The sequence below is a fragment of the Podospora anserina genome, chromosome 2, assembly GCF_000226545.1.
Source record: "Podospora anserina S mat+ genomic DNA chromosome 2, supercontig 2".
NCBI lineage: Eukaryota > Fungi > Ascomycota > Sordariomycetes > Sordariales > Podosporaceae > Podospora > Podospora anserina.
Window position 1 is genome coordinate 4,145,772 of NW_001914858.1, and position 19,496 is coordinate 4,165,267.

The window sequence follows — 19,496 nt, forward strand, 5'->3', positions numbered from 1 at the left end:
AAAGGTGAAATGAAAGGCAAGAGGTCTCGAGTCAAAAAGACCCAGAGGCCGAGGCCGGGTCCTGCTTTAATCCCCCTTCTTGGCTTGGACAAACGGCTCCACTATATGACGGACAAGATACCCAAGTTGGTGAGAACGAGCAACGCGAAGGAAGGCTATTACATAAAATACCGGTTATGATTTTTTCCTCGAATGCCAGTCATCTCAACTTCTCGAGAAATTCATGAAGATTTGTGCTTTTGTGGAATGCATTCCGCATCACGAACCAGCTGAATGTGATTGCATGGTTCTTCACTTCTAGGTACCAAACTGGGCTCTTGGCGACCCTGCTTGGCGACCCTGATCGTCTTGACGGATCTGGACGATCTTGAAGCTAAGAAAATAAGGGTTACTTTGGAAATGCTTCATTTTCGTGGGATTGGATAAGAGGGAGGGTCTTGTTGGATTGAGGCTACAAATCAGCAGGCTCAACCCTCCATCCAAAACCCGCGGGGACGTCGCTGTCCAGCATCCTCATCCCGGACGCTACACAGATGTCCATGACGACGCTGCGGACAGCGTTTTACCCCATCGACCGTGGCACCGCCATTGAGAGCTCCTCTGAGATGGCCTTTTAGCTGAGGATTGACCCGTGAACTCATCAGCTTTGATTGGGGCCAGCGAGACACAGCATCAACCTCACATCTTGTGATATCAACCCGGCAATCATGACATAGGAAGTCTCGACGGCGCCGAGGACATTGCTGTTGCTGAGAATGTAACCATATACCAGGCGAGCGACGAGGCCGAGGTCTTCGGTTCCTGATCGGTCCATTTGACCCATGACTCTCTTGGTTATTTTACCGTAGATGCCCTCGAAGAATTCTTGTCCGCGTCTAGAATCTGGGATACTGGGGTGTCGTGAATATCAGATGGTCTTCCTTCGGCGAGGGTCCTTGCGGCTCGTCGAGAAGGTCATCTGGTGTTACTTTCTTGACCTCTAGAAGGGCGTTGATGGTCTGGTGAATCATGAGCGTTGCCACAGATCTAATTTACCTTAGACTTGGAGGATACCTTTGGGATACCTGTGACGGCGGCAGTTTTGATCAAGGCCTCACACATTCATCGTGAGATGTCTCGTTTCTCATCGAAACTTGGCAGAGTGTCTTCGCCACTTGGCCATTTTTGACTCAACGTATGCAAGGACGCTTTCTGGATTTCATCCGGCCGATTGAGTTGTGAAAGTGTTGTAACCGCAATGAAGTACCAGGTATTAGCTGGAAGATTTGGGCGACTTCGAATTGCTGCGAGCAAGGCCGGAGTGATGATGGAGGGGAGAGTTGCTTATGGTTTGGCGTTGAACTTGTAAATGAAAAATGAATTGATGTGATTGGACCGAGCCCCCTTTTTCTTCAGCTCTTCAGCAAACAGCTGCACCGCCACTCATTCGATGGAATGCAAGTCGGGTGTGGCTGGTGGCTTGGCAGCGTCACTGTCACAGGTGGTGGTGTCGTTCGGCTCGGGCATCTGATCCTGGCTCTTTCCATAACGTGGCCAATTGATTACCATAATCTCAAGAGCTCTCCAACTGCGGCGGCACCTCCATCTTGCGCAAACAACCATGGCGACTTGACTCTTGCCGCCATCTTCGTTAACAATCACCACTTAATCGAACAGACATCTCCCGCTTTCTGCGCTCTTGTTGCAAAATAAACCCAACAAGATGCGGCTCCAGTGGTACGCAACGGTAGGTTGAACCTCCAGCTCCACGACGGGTTAAGGAGCTCTCGTGAACTGTGCATATCATCAACATACTGACTGATGCTGCCAACTACAGGCCTCCATGGCCTCTGCAGCCGCCGTGGTCGCATCCGCTTTCTATCAACGTGCCAATTTCTACTCGGCCATGGTCCATCTTGCGCAAAGTAGCATGTCTCTCCTGGTACGTCCCTCTTGTGCCCACTTACACGCCTTGGGGCTCGTCTGACAGCAGGCCATTTAGGTTCTCGCAAATCTGGTGTTTGTTGTCTATGGATCTCTTGTGTATGGCTTCCAACGCCTCTGCTTCGGCCCCCTGCGACCGACCGAAATCGAACAACTCTACGAACGGGGCTGGTTCGCCGTCACCGAAACCTGCCTTGCCATGACCATATTCCGGGACGAACTCGGCCCCTCCTTTGTGATCATGTTTACCGCGCTCATCACTGGAAAGGTGTGGGGTTGGATCAGTGAAGGTCGCGTCGAAGTGCTGGAGCAACAACCCCCTGCGAACCCCCGACTGTTCCATACCAGACTCAGCGTCTCTCTGCTGGTCAGTATTCTTTACGACGTCTTCTTGCTCAGCTATGCCGCCACTACCGTCTGGCAACAAGCCCGCCGTACCGTCATGGTCATGTTCCTATTCGAGTTTGCCGTCCTCACGGTCTGCTCCCTGCACACGACTGGTCGGTATATCCTCTCGCTGGTGGAGCAACAGGTCAACAGGATCCAATCACAACAACGCTTGGAAGAACGCCGTCGCCAGGTTCGAGAGCAGAGGGCCGAAATTCTGAGGCGGAGAGCTGAGGGTACCGCTGAGGATGATGACGAGGAACTGCCCAACGAGGAAGATGTCGACGAGATGGACATTGAAGTGCCAGGTTGGGAATCCAAGGGGCACTGGATTTTGTCCCTGGATCTTTTTGCAGGTCAGTGCTTACGACAGCTGCCAAATGCTCTGCTCAACCGCTAACAGTTTACAGACTTTGTCAAGCTTACTCTGTATACCGTCTTCTTCTGCGCTCTTGTCATCTTTTTCAACTTCCCCATACATATCGTCAGAGACTGGTTCATGACCGCGAGGTCGTTCCTAAAGCGTCTACGAGCCCTCCTCCGCTATCGACAAGCGCTCAAACACATGGACCAGTACCCCGATGCTACAGTGGAGGATCTTGGCAGAGATGAAACCTGCATCATCTGCAGAGAAGAAATGCGCCCTTGGGATCCCAACGATACCAACCAGATCGAGAGAACGCGCGCCAAGAAACTTCCATGTGGCCATATCCTGCATTTCGGTTGCCTCAAGAGTTGGTTGGAGCGTCAACAAGTATGCCCAACCTGCCGTCGTCCTGTCGCACGCGAAGGTCAACAACCTGCGAGGAACGGGGATGCCGTGGTGTTCAGGTTGGGGCTCGGTTTGCCTCCTGGCCCAAATCAGCCGGCGCAAGCACAGTTTCCACCAAATGGTCAGCCTCCTGCAGGTCAACCACCACAAGGGGGAGCGGCGGGACTTCAGGGGAACAACAGGAATCGCAACGTCCGGATGTTTAACTTTGGGCCTCTCAGACTTGGGTTTGCCCAGGGTGGCGTTGAGGAGATCAGAGAGATGGCTCAGAGAATGGGTATGCCGCCAGATGCTGCTCACCCTGCGCCTCCCGCACCCGCGGCTCCTGCACCGGCTGACAATGCCGCTGTCAACGTCAATACACCTGGTGCTGGGCTGGATCAAATCCGCGGACAGCTCACTGACCTTAGCACGCGAATCCAGCAAGAGATGGCCAACCTGAACCATGCCGCGCACGAGTTGTATCTTCTCCAGCACATGGTCAACGAACTGACACGGTTGCGCCAGACGCCTACACAACAAGCTGGTCAGCGACAAGGAATACCTCTTGTTCCAGGTCAAGTTGTTGTGCCTCCTCAGCCTGTGGCTAACATCCAGCATCTAGCTCAGGCACCTGCTCAGGCAGCTGTTCAACCAGGAGTTCAACCGGCAGGCCAACCTGCTACCCAGCCACCTGTCATGCTGCTAGGCCAACCTTATATTCAGGGACAGCCTCATCCTGCGCTTCATCATCCAGGGGTATTGCAAGCGCAGGTGCATGCATTTCTGCCGAGGGCCCAGCCTACTATTGGTAGGCCGGGTGCTGAATCAGGAGCGGCTATTCCTGCTGGAAGCCCAGATCTTCCCGAGGGTGTGACGATTCCGGCGGGCTGGTCACTTGTCCCTCTTCAAAGGGCGGAGAACGGGGTGGTAGAACCAAGTCCGCTCTGGGGCCAGCTGCCTGCGAACGCTCTTAGGGATAGGTTGCAGAACCTTGCTCCAGAGAGGCCAAGATCCTCCTTGTCCAGGGGCACGAGTCCTTTAGGCCGAGACACGACTTCGGTCGCTGGGTATGAGGCGGAATCATCGCAAACAGCTGAAGCACGTGGTGCTGTGCCATCAGTTGCTGCCTCAAATACACAACGAACTGTGTCTCCATCTCACACAGCATCAACAGCCACTTCAGCTGCTCCAAATTGGGGTGGTCCGGCGCAGCTCTTCGGCGGTCGAACTACCTCCCCTCCGCAAACCGAGGCTGAGGCAGGTAGGAGCAGAGCAGCTTCAGAAAGCAATGGGTCTGCCTGGCCAAGTGCACAGAACGGCAGTACCAATAATAGCAAGAGCACCGCCCGGCTGGCTTCGGTGGAGGACGCTGAGAATGAGGAGGATGAATGAAAAAAAAGACAGCCAGGTTACCAGTACAGGAGATACATACATCATCACAGGCCTTTTGAGGGCAGTTACAGCATTTTGGGGCGTTTAGCGGGTTGGGGATTTTCTCTACAGACTTGGTCGGTTTCTGTGGACGTTTCGATCCCGTCCACTTGATACTCAGCGCAAGAGCGGGCTTAGAAATACCAAATGCATTTCCATCTCAGCTGCTTCCTTCTCCGTTACTCTTGCTCTTTCGACTGTGTGCCCGCAAGAAAGTACCACCCTATCGACAAGATAAATGGCACTGTAAGTCGACACATGTTTTATTCCGAACCATGCCTCGAGAAATGTTAATAAACCTCAAACGATAGTTAATAGATCTGAAATGAGGGTCAATCGGCCTATTTTCTTATTAAAAAAAGGAAGGTGTAAGTTGCCGTTATTTTATCCATGGTGTGTGGGTGGTGCTCACACAAGGCAGGCACATACGTGGGTCTGGCTGTTTAAGAAACCACATGCCGGTTTTTTCTTCTTTTGGTTTTGTCTCAAGTTTGCATCATCCGACGACGATCGTCTCGTTATCCAGTTGTTTACTCTACTTTGTAGTGCTACCTACTATCATTGCTTATCCTTCAAGGATTTTACATACACGCAGCTCAGCAACCATCTTTTCTGCTCCTTCTTCTCCAACACCCATGGGGGACCATTCCGTGAGTCCTGAGGAGAGCGCCGAGAACAGCATACGGCCCGTCGATGATGATGTTCAGATTTTCCGGGGTGGTTGTCCCGATACAATTGCTGCCAACTGTGCATTTTCAGACGACGACGAGGAGGGCTTTTCTTGCGATGAAACGGCGGACGGATCACGGAATCTACCAAAAACACCTGCGGTCGAGCAAAGAGAACAGAAGGAGATGGCCGGTTTGAACAAGACACCGGCCTTAACGTCCCAGTTTCAGCCAGCTCGAGCAGACCAGGGGGCCCTTCTCGCCCACGACAGGACGTTGGTGTACAATCCTGCCTTGTATCATCACCAGCCCGGCCAAGTGCCAGGATACCATGCTCCTATGCCAGGATACTGCCCTCGTATTCCAGGATACCGAGCACCTCTGCCACAACTGTCTATGCCAGGACACTACGCTCCTATGCCAGGACACTGCCCTCATATCCTAGGATATTGCCCTCGTATGCCAGGATACCGAGCACCTCTGCCACAAGCACCTATGCCAGGATACCAAGCACCTTCGCCACAAGCACCCATGCCAGGATACTACGCTCCTATGTCAGGATACAGAGCACCTCTGCCAGGATACCAAGCAGCTCAGCCAGAAGACTACCGCGCCGTGCCGGACCGGGTGCTGGGCGAGCAGGCTGGTCTGCCAGGAGGAGATGGCAATCAAATGGATGTCGCTGCCGGCGCGACTCGGAATAACGGGTCAGATGCGCCGGTTCACGGCTTTTAGCAAATGCCGGGGTATGTTGCTCCTCGCAACCCTCACGGTCAACCGACGGGTGGGTTTGAGCCCAACTCGTCGTATCCAACCCCGCCGGTTACCGCCGCGGGCTCGCATCGATCCCACAGGTCTGTCGATTCGTTTGGCAGCTGGAGCGGCGGGCTGTATACAGCAGAGGACCATGAGGAGTTTTGTTCTGATGAGTATTTGACTAGGGAGTTTGAGATGAAGGGGGTGGAGGAAGGGAGCGATTTGTATTGGAAAATGCGGAAAGACAGGGCGCAGGAGGCTGTTGATGTCATCTGCCGTTCGATTGAGAGAGGGAACAAGTTGGCGGCTGGGGATCCGACGCGGACGGCGCAGCCCATGACGACGGAGGGGGGGCTCTCTGGCGAAAGCTCTGTCGAGGGCTCTGTCGGGACTGAGTCTGGAAGGTCGTCGGAGTGTGATGTGAACATGAGGGGAGGGGATTTCAAGTATCGCTACAAGGATCTTGTCGGAGACGGGCGGGGTAAGGAGAGGGTATGGAAATGGAGACGTCTTCATGTGGTTGATACGGAGGAAGGTGTGGAGGGGCGGACTGGCGGGCGCCTTGATGCAAGCCATGGTGAAGCTTCGGTCTCAAAACGCCTATCAGTCTCGGCGGGGAAGGGGGTTGTGGAAGAAGAAGGTTTCGAGGTTATTTCTGCCATGGGTTCTGCTGCCACAAACGGGCGAGAGAGCAAAAAGTTTTCTCATCCTCTTTTCTTTGGCAGCAGTGAAAATTATCAACAGGGGCAGGATATAGACCTGGCCATCACCAGCTCCAATAAAGGCAACAAGAGAAAGCGGTTGAGGAGATTTTTTGCAGGTTTTCTTCCCCGGTCATCGACGAAATCTTCCTCTGCTGGCGCTCAAGGCAATCGGATATCCGACATGGAGAACAGACCGGATGAATCACGCCGCCGACTGTCATCAACATGTCCTCCTATTCCGCCGGCTCGAGGTAGCAGCTCCCGCGCTGAGGGGAGTAAGACAAGTGTTTTGTCTCCTGGGGATAGGAGCCCCGCCGACAATGAAAACCAGGCACGGTCATCGACTGAAGATGCCTCCCAGACTAGCTCATGGTCTGCAGCTGGTGGCGATTCCGACATTGTCAAAACCAACACGAACACCAGCGACACCAGTGTGGCGGACACGAGTGATGATGATAATAATACTGCCGAGACCAACCCAGTCACAGCGAGTATGGATGACGACCACATCAATACCACCCTAGCCCAGACACTAGCTTCCAGCATGACCATTACCAAGGACGAAGCCCCGAGCAGCAACGAAGCCTCGAACAGCAACCAAACAGACACCACTACAGCCGAACAAGAACAATCCGAAGAAGTCATCGACTACGCCTCCATGGTAGCCGAAGCAGGTGACTACTTTTTTGACCCGTTCGGCACCGAAAGCAGAGAAAAAGGCAAGGGAATAGACAGGAGCGTTACTCCCCCTTACCTCTACCACGACATGTACCATCTTTGTCCTCCTCTCGAGATCCCGGAGTGCCCGTACCCGCCACCAGATAATGAGGACGGGACGCCGTGGTACGTAAGGTCCGAGAAGGATGAAGAAGAGCGTCGAGAACTTTGGAATAACCGCCCGCAGTGGGCGAGGGATATTGTGGAGCAGGTTAGAAGGGAGCGGGAGGAGGCGGATAGGTGGAGACACGAGCAGCGGGTTAGGGATAGGTTGCCGCCTTTGGATTTGAGAGGTCCGCCGCCTGTGCCGGAGAAGAGGAGGCATAGGGTTGGTCAGGGTGCTGCTGCGATGAGTAGTGAGGATTGGGGGTTTGCTGGGAGGGGTGGGGAGGGAGTTGGGACTAGGGGGATGGGGGTGCCGGATATCTTTGGGGGTGGCGGCGGTGGTGGTAGTGGTAGTGATAGGAGAACCACCACCTTTGTTGGAGGAGCAAGCGGGCGGGATAATAGGTCGCTTTCTTATGCGGAGGTTATGATAAATGCCAGGAGAAATGAGGCTGCGCAGGCGGGGGCTGCTGCTGCTGTTGCTGCGATGCAGGGGAGGAAGAAGAGGAGGTTTTCGTTGACGGCGTTGCCAGAGATTCCGAGGGGGTTTGGAAGGTTGATGGGACGGGTTATTGGGCATAATGGGGGCCATGAGAACAGCGAGGTGGTGGAGGAGAAGGAGGAGGAAGAGGGGGTTGTTGAGGAAGAGGGGGTTGTTGAGGAAGAGGAGGATGTGGGACGGGGTGAGAGGGGAGTGAGGGGGAGTGAGGAGAGTGAGGATGGGATTTTCAGTCGGTCTGTGAGGCCCTGGGTTTAAAGGGGGATGCTGGATCGGTTTTTGGATGATGGTTTTTACAAAGGTGGGGTGTCAGATTGTGAAGGGGATGTTTTGTGATTGGGTGAGTTTTTTATCGTTCTTTTGTTGTGGTTTATGGACGAGTTATGGTTGAATACCTACCATGGTTGTGTGGATGGGTAACTCTCAGCGAAGGACACGCTTTGCATGTATTTGAGAAATTGTTAGCCAGAAGGAATACAGCGGAATATAATGTTTAAAACGCCTCCATGATTACCGGAGTTATGATGCCGATCAGAATCATCGCCTATAATGTGGATATAAAAACACCGCTTTCAACCTAAAAACTATTATACATCATCATCCAGGGATACTGCAGACTGTGTATAACAATCTCTCAAAGCGGCTGCAAATCCTCCCTGCATATGGGACAAACCAGCCGCTTCCTAAACCACTGCTCCAAGCACTTTGTGTGAAACATGTGCCGGCAGGGCGTGATCATGTACGACTTCCTCTCCAGCATGTCAGCCATGCTCCACGACGGGTCCGGCTTGCCCGTCATCACGACCGGCACCAGCATCTCCTCCCTGCAGATGGCGCAGTCCACATTCCTCAGCGTCATGCCCCTCTGCCTCAGCTCCTTTGCCCTCTCCCTCAGCTGCCCCCTGTGGTCGTGGCCGTGGCCTTCGGCGGTCGACGACGACGACGACGACGACGAAGCAGACTCGAGAAATTCAAGACCGACGACAACCCCGCTCTCGATGTCATCCTGCCTCAGGATGCGGTGGTAGTCCCACACTTCTGGCATCCAACCTCTCGGAAACGGGATGCCCAGCCGGGGCTCCCAAAAGTTTTGCAGGATCAGCGTCAGGAGCTGGGCCCACACCCAGGCGACGAGGATGGAGAAGGTTGTGTAATCGGTCGAGACGAACAAGAAATTTTTGTCGTAGAGGTAAAAGTACGCAAACGGGGCGAGGCGGCAGAGGGATTGGCCTGTCAGAAAGTTCCAGGAGAAGCTGCGGCGGCTGTTGCGGCGGGCGTTTCGCCAGATTTGGGGGAGCCAGAGGGAGAAGTAGAGGAAGGAGATGGTGTTGATGTAGATTGAGCGGGCGCGGGGGGGCCAGGAGAGGGAGAGGATTGTTAGGACCATGATGGCGAGGATGAGGAGGAAGAAGTAGAAGATTACGGGGGCGAATTGGGCTGTTTGGGGGCGGTTGGTTGGTGTGGTTGTCGTTGCTGGGGCTGTGGTGGTGGTGCCTAGGCCTGGGACGGCGCCTGCGCCGGCTGCGACGTTTTCTGCAATCTCGGCGTCGATGTCTTGGTCTGAAGGGATAATGATCGGGGGAGAGGGTGCCCTGGGAGGTCCAGCTGTTACTGGCGGGGGCAGAGTGCCTGAGGTCTGTGGGACTGCCGGAGCAGGAGGTGGTGCTGGGGCGGTAGTGGTTGTGTTCGTAGTACCCGTGTTGGTGGCTGGAGGAGTATCGCGAGCTCTCCTCTCTGGTTCACTGCCACGGATGCTGGCCAAGAGTCCAGCTCCGATAGCCGATGACATGAACGAGACAAATGTTAACAGCAAGGCAGAGTGAAACCCGTCAGATGCACTGACAGACCAAGCAGATGAAGCTGAGAAAACCAGGCCATCTGCCAGCAACATCATTGACATGCTCCAAAAGCTCAACCGATTGAGCGTAGAGGGCGTGGGGGATTCTTTGATCTGCCCTTTCAAGAGTATGACTTGTACTGCGTATACAAACGCGAAAACTAGCAGCGAGTAGTTCACCCGAGAAAGAAGCACCTCCTCCTTGACACCAACAAGATGCTGGCCATCTGCGGGTGGGAATAAGGGAGGTCCCTTAGACTCGAGATAATATGAGCAGTCAGGCGACCAGGCGACGAGGGACATTTGCAGCTCAGGTAGCTTCGTGTTTCGAGCGCCAGTAGGATAGCGAAGCTCCCGCTCCAGATCGTCGATAATGGAACGCGACGAATCCATGAATCCCTTGTCATGTGTATAGTGATGGTCCAGGGCATGCAGTTGCAGATACAAAATGTATTCACAACGGGGTAGTGTGCCACCAAAGTCCCCTTCAATGACCGGATTCCATGGGTTGGATATATCTGGAAGCCTGCTACGTTCTCTCTCTCGCAGCGTTTCATCGACAGTGTGGTTCAACAGACGTTGACTCGTCTCGAAAAACTTGGCGTGAGGCGTGAGGTGAGGCAAGCCAAAGATGCCCGCGAATTTCTCACTAGTTGTAGTCAGAATCATCGACCCTTGCAATGGCCAGTGAACACCGTAAAGTTGCATAACGAAACTGGCAGCAGAGGTCTCTTCATCCTGAAAAGTTGCCACAGCTGAGATCTCCCTCGCAACACCCGCCGTATGGCTCTCTTTCTCATCTTTTGGAGTCTCCCGATAGCAGCTATCTGGTGTGTCATCCTCCTCAAGGCGTAGGACAACAGTGCCGTGAGACCCAGTGACATTCCAGCCCCAGTCGACATCGTCCACCATCCAATTGACCCCAGGAGCAACGGCAGTGAGGTTGAAGTTATCTCTGTACTTCGCAGCCGACCCCTGACGACGGATCCACTTCCCCTGGACAGTGCCCGTCGCATTCTGCCATGTCCTCTTCGCCGAACCATGAGCCCACTCGTCCCCTCCTTCCTGCGGTGGGTAGGCATGTTTGCTCCACTGACGACACCGATCCTTGAAATAATCAAGATCCTCCCATGCGAGACCGTCACTTTCCCGAAACCCGGTGAGATTGAGATACTTGGGCTCTTGCCATGGCGGCGCCCCTTCCTTGTGTGCGTGGGGAGAAAAGTCGCCCCAGTTGGTGCTGTTGAGAATGCCGTGAGCAGCCCTCTGGCGGCCAAGCCTTTCTGAGGCGGTGAGATATGGTGTTGATATCAGTGCTGGTGCATCGCTCTCAGAGAAGAATGTGAGATAAAAGATGAGCACCAAGAGGAGCATCTGCCCCCGGTCACTCTGCTGCCGTCGCTGTTGTTCATCCTGTTCTTGTTCAGGCATCGTGGCGGAGTCGCAGCTTGCTTGCCAGCCTAGTTGAAGCTACTATGGTGGTGTAGGAATCATATTTCAATGTCGACGAGCTCCCGGTATGTAAAGCCTGAGATTTGGATGATGCACCTTGAGGCGACGACTTGTATGGGTCTCGTGATCCTTGCTACTGTTGGGCGATGTCGTAATCAGTATGAGAGGGTAGAGTCACGACGAATGTAGTTCTTATCTGGAAGGAAACAAACAAAACTCGAATTATCGTGAGCAACTTAAGTCTCGTCATGCAAAGTGATGCTTTAATGGACGATGATGTCTTCGTAATAATATCGTCGGGTGAGGCAGCTGCTGCAAGGGTACCTTCAAGCTTGGCATCGAACAGCGCGCGGCCCTCTGACTACCACAGTGTCGTTACTGGGCTGTGCACCGTGCTATCAAATAGTGCCCTGAAAGCCAACCCCCCACCCGTTGAACCAGCTGCTCATGATCAAAAACACATTGACAGCAACCTCTTCCGCACTGTACAATCATCCAGAAACTGCTTCAGTCTCCGCATACAAAAGTACCGGACAAAAATAAGTATGGCTTCCAAGAACGAATCCAACGCCAACAACACGAGTCCAACAAATGTAAGTTGCCCCCTTCCTGTGTGCAAAGCTACTAAAGCTAACCATGACCCCTTAGGCCTCTGGCGACAACGCCCATGCTGAGCTCACGGTCCAACTCGAAGACCTTCTGAACACCCTCTCGAACAAATTTGCTGGCGTTTCTAGTGAAATCTTTGCAAAAAGTAAGTCATCACCCCTGGCGACCACCAACATGTGGCCTGGTCACTCACGGAATAATACTAGTGGACGAGATGTCGCGTCGCCTGGACAATCTTGAAGCACAGCTAGCAGCCAACAAGGACAAGAAGTCAAGCTCCGGCTGAAATCATGCGTGGCCAGAGCATCTGTAATTACGAGCAGGAGTTCATGGAGTTTTCAGGAGTCGTGTTTTGTTTGTTAAACCTCATGGGATACACTGCCTTTGTTGCTACCCAAAATATTATCATACACGTGCCATCTCACTCGCTCCCAACGCCTACGCCTTTTTCAGCCTTAGGAGAACGTTTGCCTTTTATAAATTTCTGTATCACCAGATCCACACTTGTTTAAAGCTCATCCTTGCCAGTGACCTTCTCGACAAACTTGCGGAGGATGTTGGTCTTGGTGGTAAGCTCATCAAGCTTGGTAGGGGCCAGACCACCCTTCTTGAGGATACCCTCCAAACGGGCGAGCTCCTTAGCAGCAAAACTGTCGCTCTTGCTAAGCTTGTCAAAGACGCGGATGTAGTACTCGGCGTACTTGTACTGGGCATCCTCCTTGAGGCTCTCAGCAGCCTTCTTGACCTCGGCAGCGGCATCGGTAAGGGGGGTGCCACCAATGTACTTGGTGACAATCTCATCGAGAACGGCGAAGGTGCCAGCGGTGGCATCAACACCGCCGCCGGCGGCGCGGTGGGTACCGGCCTGCTCGTTGAGGAAGGCAACAAAGGCCTCCTCAGAACGGCCACCGTTGTAGTCCTCGGGAGTGGTGCTGCCCTTGGGGAAGAACTTGATGGTGGGATACGAGGTCACACCATAATCGTTGGCGGTGGCCTTGCTGTTCTCAGCCTCGGCATCAACCTTGGCAATGACGACGTTGGGCTCGTTGGCGAAGGTGGTGGCAAGAGACTCCCAAGTGGGGGCAAGGCTCTTGCAGTCTATGGAGCTGAGTTAGCATTCTGGTTTTGAGATTTCAATATAGGTGGACACCTACGTCCGCACCAGGGAGCAGTGAAAGCAACAAGAACGTGCTTGTCACCGCCAATGGTGTTCTTGAAGGTAGCATCGGTCAGGTAGGTAACACTACTGGGAGGAGCGAGCTTTTTCTTGGACTTGATACCAGTCTTCTCGGTGATGAAGGCGGTCAGAGCCTCGAGGTCACGTCCACCATTGTACTCTGTTGGCTTGTCACTCTTGCCATCGAACCACTTCAGTGTAGGGAAACCCTGGACACCAAAACGCTTGCCCAACGACCTTTCGGCATCGGCATCAACCTTGGCAATCTGGACATCCTTGGTGAACTCGAAGGCGTGGGCGAGCTCCTCATAGACAGGAGCAAGGCTCTTGCAATGGCCACACCATGGGGCGAAGAACTCGACGAGGGTGGGCTTCCCGGACTTGAGGACGACTTCGTCGAAGTTGCTAGGGATAAGGTCGAGGACGGCAGACTTGGCCGCGACAACAGCCGTGAGGCCGGCGAGCATGAAGCTCTTGAGGAGAACCATGGTGGTGATGTCGTACCACGGCGGTTTGCGGGATGGGTGTTTTGAAATCGAGCTCGATGCAACAGGGGCCGATGAAAAAGGTAAAGATGGATAAATTCAGAGAGCCGGCTCTATTGAATAGATGCCTCCAGGCAAATGCAAATCAAGGGATGCTTTGAAATCCCAGAAAAAGATGCCACTTTGCAGAAGAGCTCGCTGACAACTGGCGGCGCAATCCTGGCACATCGGCTGGAAAGCTTCCCCAGTTTTGCAGCTCCCGCCCCGCCATCTGAAACAGTGCCAGCGACTGCAGCAAGCGCACTGTCCCAACATGCCATCAAATCCCTGTCAAATCTGCAGACAGCTGATAAGCGATAAGATACGGGGCTTATCAGCCAGCGGGCGGTGAAGTAAAAAGACCCACAATTCCAGGCCAAGCGCCACAAACGCACAAGCCACCCACCAGCGAAGCCCTCCCGCACAAGAAAAATCTCGTGTCCATATTGCGGAACTCCCTAGCAACATTTCCGGCCGACCACCGCTCTCCGTCGACGACATCTTCACGCCAAACCCACCCCTCTCCGAAATTTGCCCTTTTTCGCAAGGAAAAATTCCATCAATCTCTCAAGATGTCTCACGAGTCTGTCTGGAACTCCCGCCCCCGCACTTACGGCAAGGGCTCTCGCGCTTGGTAAGGAATCACAAAGAAACCCCACAACATCCATCACGAACGATACCGCCGACGAACATGGGTACCAGGAGGAAGGCATATCGGATGGGGGAAGAGCTAGGGTTCTTGGGCAAGAGGAGGAATGGAAAGAGGAGGGAGGGGGATAAGCCATCACGATTTCACACGAAAGAGAGAGAGAACCTTGAAGAACAAGTGTGGCTAACGATAGATTTTTCGATATATAGCCGTGTCTGCACCCACCAGGCTGGTCTGATCCGCAAGTACGGCCTCAACATCTGCCGTCAGTGCTTCCGTGAGAAGGCTGCCGACATTGGTTTCGTCAAGGTACGATAACAACTCCCCCGATTTCGAGATCCGAGCACCACATACACAGAACCCCGAGCGATTCACACATCCACACCCCCGCCGATGCCACTTCAGAACCGAACATACAGAATACTAACATGTGACACAACAGTACCGGTAAATCACCCACTCTAATGTCGGGAGACATGGAGGGTTTGACAACCACGGGGCTTCCGGGTTTTGTGGTTTGATGACATGACGGGGAGAAGGGGAAAGGGAAACGGTGACAAAAACGGAATTCTTTGGGGAAACCATGGGCAAAGTGGGGGGGGACGGATACCAACCAGAACACCCTTTTTCGCCGGCTGGGAAATAAGAACAAAAAAGGGACAAACTTTGTGATTTGACGACCACTTTACGGAAGAAAACGGGCTGAAGGAAACCGACAACTGATATTCCGAAAGATCAACAAGGCGGCCAGCGTTGGGATTCTTTTCACTCATTATTTGCATGGGATAAGGGGGAAACCAAGGCCAACAAAGTGGGAGTTATCACGGGTTTTACCTTTTTTTTTGTGAAAGCATCCTTTTTTGTGCTTTTTCTGAGAAGAGCAACTGAAATGACCCAAGTTGCAAACACACACTCAAGGTGCATTCTTGTTGTTTGCTGTTGTTGTTTTGTTCGCGCGTGCCCAGCGAATAGATCTCGACATCTGCTTTGATTGATGGGAGAGTGGGCATGGTTTACTCTCAATGGGACATCACATTCGTGGACAATGATCAAATTCCAAAAGCGCTTCCACCATCCCATTCCCACTGCGTGTGACATCATCTCATCTCTTGTACAAGTCTTTCTTTACCTTCGTGATTCATCATTCTCTCCCATTTCCTTTTGTATGTCTTCTATATTACAGTATTTTAAAACAACAACCGAAGCAGAAGGAGGGGAGATCAGCCGAGCCCCAAGTGTAATAATGCACAAAGAACCCCCAGGGCACAGCTTCCAAACTGGCGCTTTCTTTCTAAACACATCATGATGATATACAGTGTACAAAGTTCGTTTTCAACGCCAAAGCGCCCCCATCCCCCTTATCCACACACGAAACCAAGGGACCCCTTCCATTTTTGTCCCGGCCGTGAGTTGTTGTTCTTTGATTTTTTATTTGATTTCATTATTTAACTCATCGAGAGTTTACTCGAGGATGCGGGTGACGAGACCAGTGGCAACAGTGCGGCCACCTTCTCTGATGGTGATGCGCATACCGGCCTCGACGGCAACGGGGTTGTAGAGCTCGGCCAACATCTCGACGTTGTCACCGGGCATGACCATCTTGCTGGAGGCATCCTCGGTGCCTTCAGGGAAGTAGAGGGTGACGGACTCGTCGGCGGAGCGGATGTACATCTGGGGGCGGTACTTCTCACCGAAGCCGGAGTGACGGCCACCTTCCTCCTTGGACAGGACGTAGAGGGAGAGCAGGAACTTCTTGTGGGCAGTGACGGTGCCGGGCTTGGCAACGACCATACCACGCTTGATGTCCTCACGGCGGACACCACGGAGGAGAAGACCGGAGTTGTCACCGGCGCGGGACTCCTCGCAGGACTTCTTGAAGGTCTCGATGTCGGTGACCTTGGTCTTGATGATCTCGTTGGATTTGCCAATGAGCTCGATATCGGCATCTCTCTTGAGAGTACCACGCTCGACACGGCCAGAGACAACGGTACCACGGCCGGCAATGGAGAAGACGTCCTCAATGGGCATGAGGAAAGGCTTGTCGGTGTCACGCTCGGGGGTGGGGATCCACTCATCGACAGCCTTCATAAGCTCATCGATCTTGGACTCGCCAATCTCGGGGCGCTTGCCCTCCATGGCGCAGAGAGCAGAACCGAGAACGACGGGGGTGTTGTCACCGTCGAAGCCGTACGAGGTGAGAAGCTCACGCATCTCCATCTCGACGAGCTCCAACATCTCGGGGTCCTCGAGGGCATCGACCTTGTTGACGAAGACGACGATTCTCTGGATACCCATCTGGCGGGCGAGGAGCAAGTGCTCACGGGTCTGGGGCATCTGTCCATCGGAAGCAGCAACGACAATGATGGCACCATCCATGGAGGCGGCACCGGTAATCATGTTCTTGATGTAATCAGCGTGACCAGGGCAGTCGACGTGTGAGTAGTGGCGGGCCTCGGTCGAGTACTCGATGTGGGCAGTGGAGATGGTGATACCACGCTTGCGCTCTTCGGGGGCCTTGTCGATAGCGCCATACTCGAGGAAGTTGGCCATGCCCTTCTCGGCTTGCCTCTTGGTGATGGCGGCGGAAAGGGTAGTCTGTGGGAGCTCGGTTAGTGGGGGGTGAGGGCGCAAATTGGGCGCATTCCCGGAGATGTGCGGACCTTTCCATGATCGACGTGACCGATTGTGCCTTGAACAGTTGTTAGTAACGGTGGCAGGTTCGAGATAATTTGAGGATTAACGCACCAATGTTGACGTGGGGCTTGGTGCGCTCAAAAACAGCGTACGACCGGGCAAAGTTAAGGATGGGAGTGCGGGTCTGGCGCTGGAGCTGGACCAGAGGAGTGGCAGACTGTCTGAGGGTAGCCGCCCTCAGGAAGGGGGCAATGGTTCTGAGGAGGGCAGGCATGGTGACAATCTGGGAATCGCTCACAAAAACAGAGGGATGCCGAAAGAGCGGAGAGGTGGGATCAACTGGATGTTGAAGAGTTCGAGCTGCACAAGTTAGAAAATTTGGGAGCTCGGGGGTTCATCCAAACCCGCTAGTGCTGCCCGGGTCGGGATTGCACGGACTGCCTTGCGCCTCGTGCTGTTTATCTGCATTAGCCTCATCCGATATCACGTGGGTTCGTGCGCAACCCCGCGAGCCCCGCGAGTACCCCGCGGGCAGTTTTCGTCGCGGACTCGCGATAGATGCCCGCGAGGCATGTCGTGAGGCCCAAGGTGTACCGGAGTGGAGGCGGGGCTGGCAAGTGATATGGTAGGTTGCGCGGAAGAATGCTCAATATCAGTTAACGTCATTCAATATCTTGAAGAGGAACTTGCAACAAGGGCCCCTCGACTCTGACATCTGTAACCAATTGGCATGTGCTGGTGTTGAGTGAGTTCTTTCCTCTTCCTCCATTGCGGGTGCCCCACTGTTGCGGCTCAGAAATGTGGGCGGAGCAGCGCCTTCCCAAATAACAGGCAACTGTTTCTGATATCTCACTGAATTGTGCATTGCAAACACTCTCACTTTGACGTTGCAAATGAGATCGGAAACCGCTCTTTGAAAGTTGGTCTCAATATGCCCAATTTCCTTTCCATTCTCACATCAAATCAACTATCCGGTATAGTGTAACGGTTAACATATCGCGTTTTCACCGCGAAGCTCGGGGTTCGATTCCCCGTACCGGAGTCGATTCCATCACCAACACTCCACAGGAGTGTTGGTGATGATTGTTTTTGGTCTTGTGGTATCTGTTTTGCTTCATTTGCGTCATCCGCTGCCATGAGGAGGTGTTCCTTCCATTTTTTGTGGAATTTGGGCACATAGCAGGCGTTGCTCCCTCTCTTCATGTTCGTTGCATGCTTTTTTTTGGCTTTCCTGGCCCCACCTAGACTTGTCGTTCCTTCCGCAACTGTTGGCCCCACCATGCACTTGCACAAAGGAGGTTGTGACACCTCGGCTTCGAGTTTACAGGTTTTGTCTTATACTCATCAATGTCACCGCCGTCAACACATTTTCCAGCAACAGTTGCTGGAAATGTGCCAACAGCGGCCAGACCGATTGGCAGAAATCCCGAGATCAGCGAGGCGATTGAGATCTCCGTGAACTCTTCTTCCAACACCTCACACTCACAATAAAGTGCGACAGCCACCACATCCTCCCAGGCTCCCATCTTGAAGTTCTTCTCATTTTCAGACATCAATATAAGGTGAGGCTCGAGCTCTGCCCAGACTCGGCAATCGCTGACTGTCTGGGCGATGCTTGGCATGGTTGTGGTAACCTTTGGTGTGGCTGAACACAGGCGTAACTAAAACATGGTCGTCTGAGTATGCTCAACTGGCTAGGTAGAATACAAGCAGATGGCGTAAACGCCTATCCTCAACAACTGATGACTCTGATGGTGTGAATCACCGCCGGCCTGGCCAGCAGGAAAGATAAATATCTCTCCCAACAATGCTTGGCAGTCTCACCACCGAGATCTCATCCGCCTTCCACAGAGTCCAGCATCTCCTGGGCTTTAGCAAAGGGTACAATGTCGTACTAATCTGTTCGTCAGGTCCGCCGTACTCTCAGCAATCAATGCCCTGATGGTTGGTGATGAGAATATCACAATATCTGTTTGGGGAATTCCTCTGTTTCATTCCATCCTGTATGCTAAATCCGTCCCAAACAAATATCTAATTGCATGGTCCGCTGGCGTAATGGCAGCGCGTCTGACTACGATTTCATATTAATCCATCAGGAGGTTCCAGGTTCGACCCCTGGGCGGATCGTTTTTTCTTGCCTGGGACTCCCACTCTTGGGAGTGATAACATTCCACGTTGTTGATTTTGGTCTGGCCATTCAGTCATTTTTGTTTTAGAAGCGAGAATTAACTCCCCCAAGATGTTTTGTGACTCTTTGGATTCGCTTGGTATCCAGCCTCGTAAGACGGCAAAAAACACAATCTCAAAAAGACTCGAAGACGTCGAGGATAATCCAGGGTTAGGGTCCCGCCACAAACTCGAATCCTGACTGCGCTCACTCTCGGTTTTCTCAAAAAGCAACTTCAGTTGATTTTTTCCACATCAGTGTGTTCGTGAATAGATTCCCTTGTTTGTACCAATATGTTTGATGCTCTATTTTCCCACTATATTTGACGTTCTCGGGAAAAGCGGAGTATCTTGGTCAGCAACAACCATCGGCGGTCCCTCACGGCCACTGCCGCCGCCGCCGATAGCAGCGCCGAGACTTTAAAACAAGTCGGCCAAACCCACTCACTCACTCACTTGGTCGCTGGGTGAACTCACCTTGCATGCTTGTTTCATAAACTTCAG

General features: G+C 53.2%; 7 protein-coding genes across 7 annotated transcripts, besides 7 other annotated features; 4 read left to right on the plus strand and 3 right to left on the minus strand.

Annotated features, from left to right (window-relative positions):
• Positions 1–454: 454 nt before the first annotated feature.
• Positions 455–559: a sequence feature (pseudogene).
• Position 560: 1 nt separating this feature from the next.
• Positions 561–617: a sequence feature (pseudogene).
• Positions 618–682: 65 nt separating this feature from the next.
• Positions 683–875: a sequence feature (pseudogene).
• A 52-nt stretch (positions 876–927) lies between these two features.
• Positions 928–1,026: a sequence feature (pseudogene).
• A 160-nt stretch (positions 1,027–1,186) lies between these two features.
• Positions 1,187–1,323: a sequence feature (pseudogene).
• Positions 1,324–1,822: 499 nt separating this feature from the next.
• On the plus strand, positions 1,823–4,456 carry PODANS_2_11950 (uncharacterized protein; the record flags this gene model as incomplete). The annotated part of the gene is made up of 3 exons (XM_001911976.1): positions 1,823–1,921; positions 1,982–2,666; positions 2,721–4,456. The coding sequence occupies 3 exons, from the start codon at positions 1,823–1,825 to the stop codon at positions 4,454–4,456; spliced, it is 2,520 nt and encodes an 839-aa protein (XP_001912011.1).
• Positions 4,457–5,901: 1,445 nt separating this feature from the next.
• PODANS_2_11960 (uncharacterized protein) lies at positions 5,902–8,202 on the plus strand (the record flags this gene model as incomplete). Its single annotated transcript, XM_001911977.1, has 1 exon — positions 5,902–8,202. The coding sequence occupies one exon, from the start codon at positions 5,902–5,904 to the stop codon at positions 8,200–8,202; it is 2,301 nt and encodes a 766-aa protein (XP_001912012.1).
• Positions 8,203–8,578: 376 nt separating this feature from the next.
• PODANS_2_11970 (uncharacterized protein) lies at positions 8,579–11,212 on the minus strand (the record flags this gene model as incomplete). The annotated part of the gene is made up of 1 exon (XM_001911978.1): positions 8,579–11,212. One exon carries the CDS (start codon positions 11,210–11,212, stop codon positions 8,579–8,581), a length of 2,634 nt encoding a protein of 877 aa, XP_001912013.1.
• Positions 11,213–11,481: 269 nt separating this feature from the next.
• On the plus strand, positions 11,482–12,128 carry PODANS_2_11980 (uncharacterized protein; the record flags this gene model as incomplete). The annotated part of the gene is made up of 3 exons (XM_001911979.1): positions 11,482–11,826; positions 11,882–11,987; positions 12,049–12,128. 3 exons carry the CDS (start codon positions 11,482–11,484, stop codon positions 12,126–12,128), a joined length of 531 nt encoding a protein of 176 aa, XP_001912014.1.
• Positions 12,129–12,350: 222 nt separating this feature from the next.
• On the minus strand, positions 12,351–13,507 carry PODANS_2_11990 (uncharacterized protein; the record flags this gene model as incomplete). The annotated part of the gene is made up of 2 exons (XM_001911980.1): positions 12,351–12,940; positions 12,997–13,507. 2 exons carry the CDS (start codon positions 13,505–13,507, stop codon positions 12,351–12,353), a joined length of 1,101 nt encoding a protein of 366 aa, XP_001912015.1.
• Positions 13,508–14,115: 608 nt separating this feature from the next.
• On the plus strand, positions 14,116–14,643 carry PODANS_2_12000 (uncharacterized protein; the record flags this gene model as incomplete). The annotated part of the gene is made up of 3 exons (XM_001911981.1): positions 14,116–14,177; positions 14,402–14,501; positions 14,635–14,643. 3 exons carry the CDS (start codon positions 14,116–14,118, stop codon positions 14,641–14,643), a joined length of 171 nt encoding a protein of 56 aa, XP_001912016.1.
• A 1,010-nt stretch (positions 14,644–15,653) lies between these two features.
• Positions 15,654–17,100, minus strand: PODANS_2_12010 (uncharacterized protein; the record flags this gene model as incomplete). The annotated part of the gene is made up of 3 exons (XM_001911982.1): positions 15,654–16,787; positions 16,853–16,881; positions 16,938–17,100. The coding sequence occupies 3 exons, from the start codon at positions 17,098–17,100 to the stop codon at positions 15,654–15,656; spliced, it is 1,326 nt and encodes a 441-aa protein (XP_001912017.1).
• Positions 17,101–17,796: 696 nt separating this feature from the next.
• Positions 17,797–17,868, plus strand: a tRNA (tRNA-Glu).
• Positions 17,869–18,867: 999 nt separating this feature from the next.
• Positions 18,868–18,953, plus strand: a tRNA (tRNA-Arg).
• Positions 18,954–19,496: the final 543 nt, after the last annotated feature.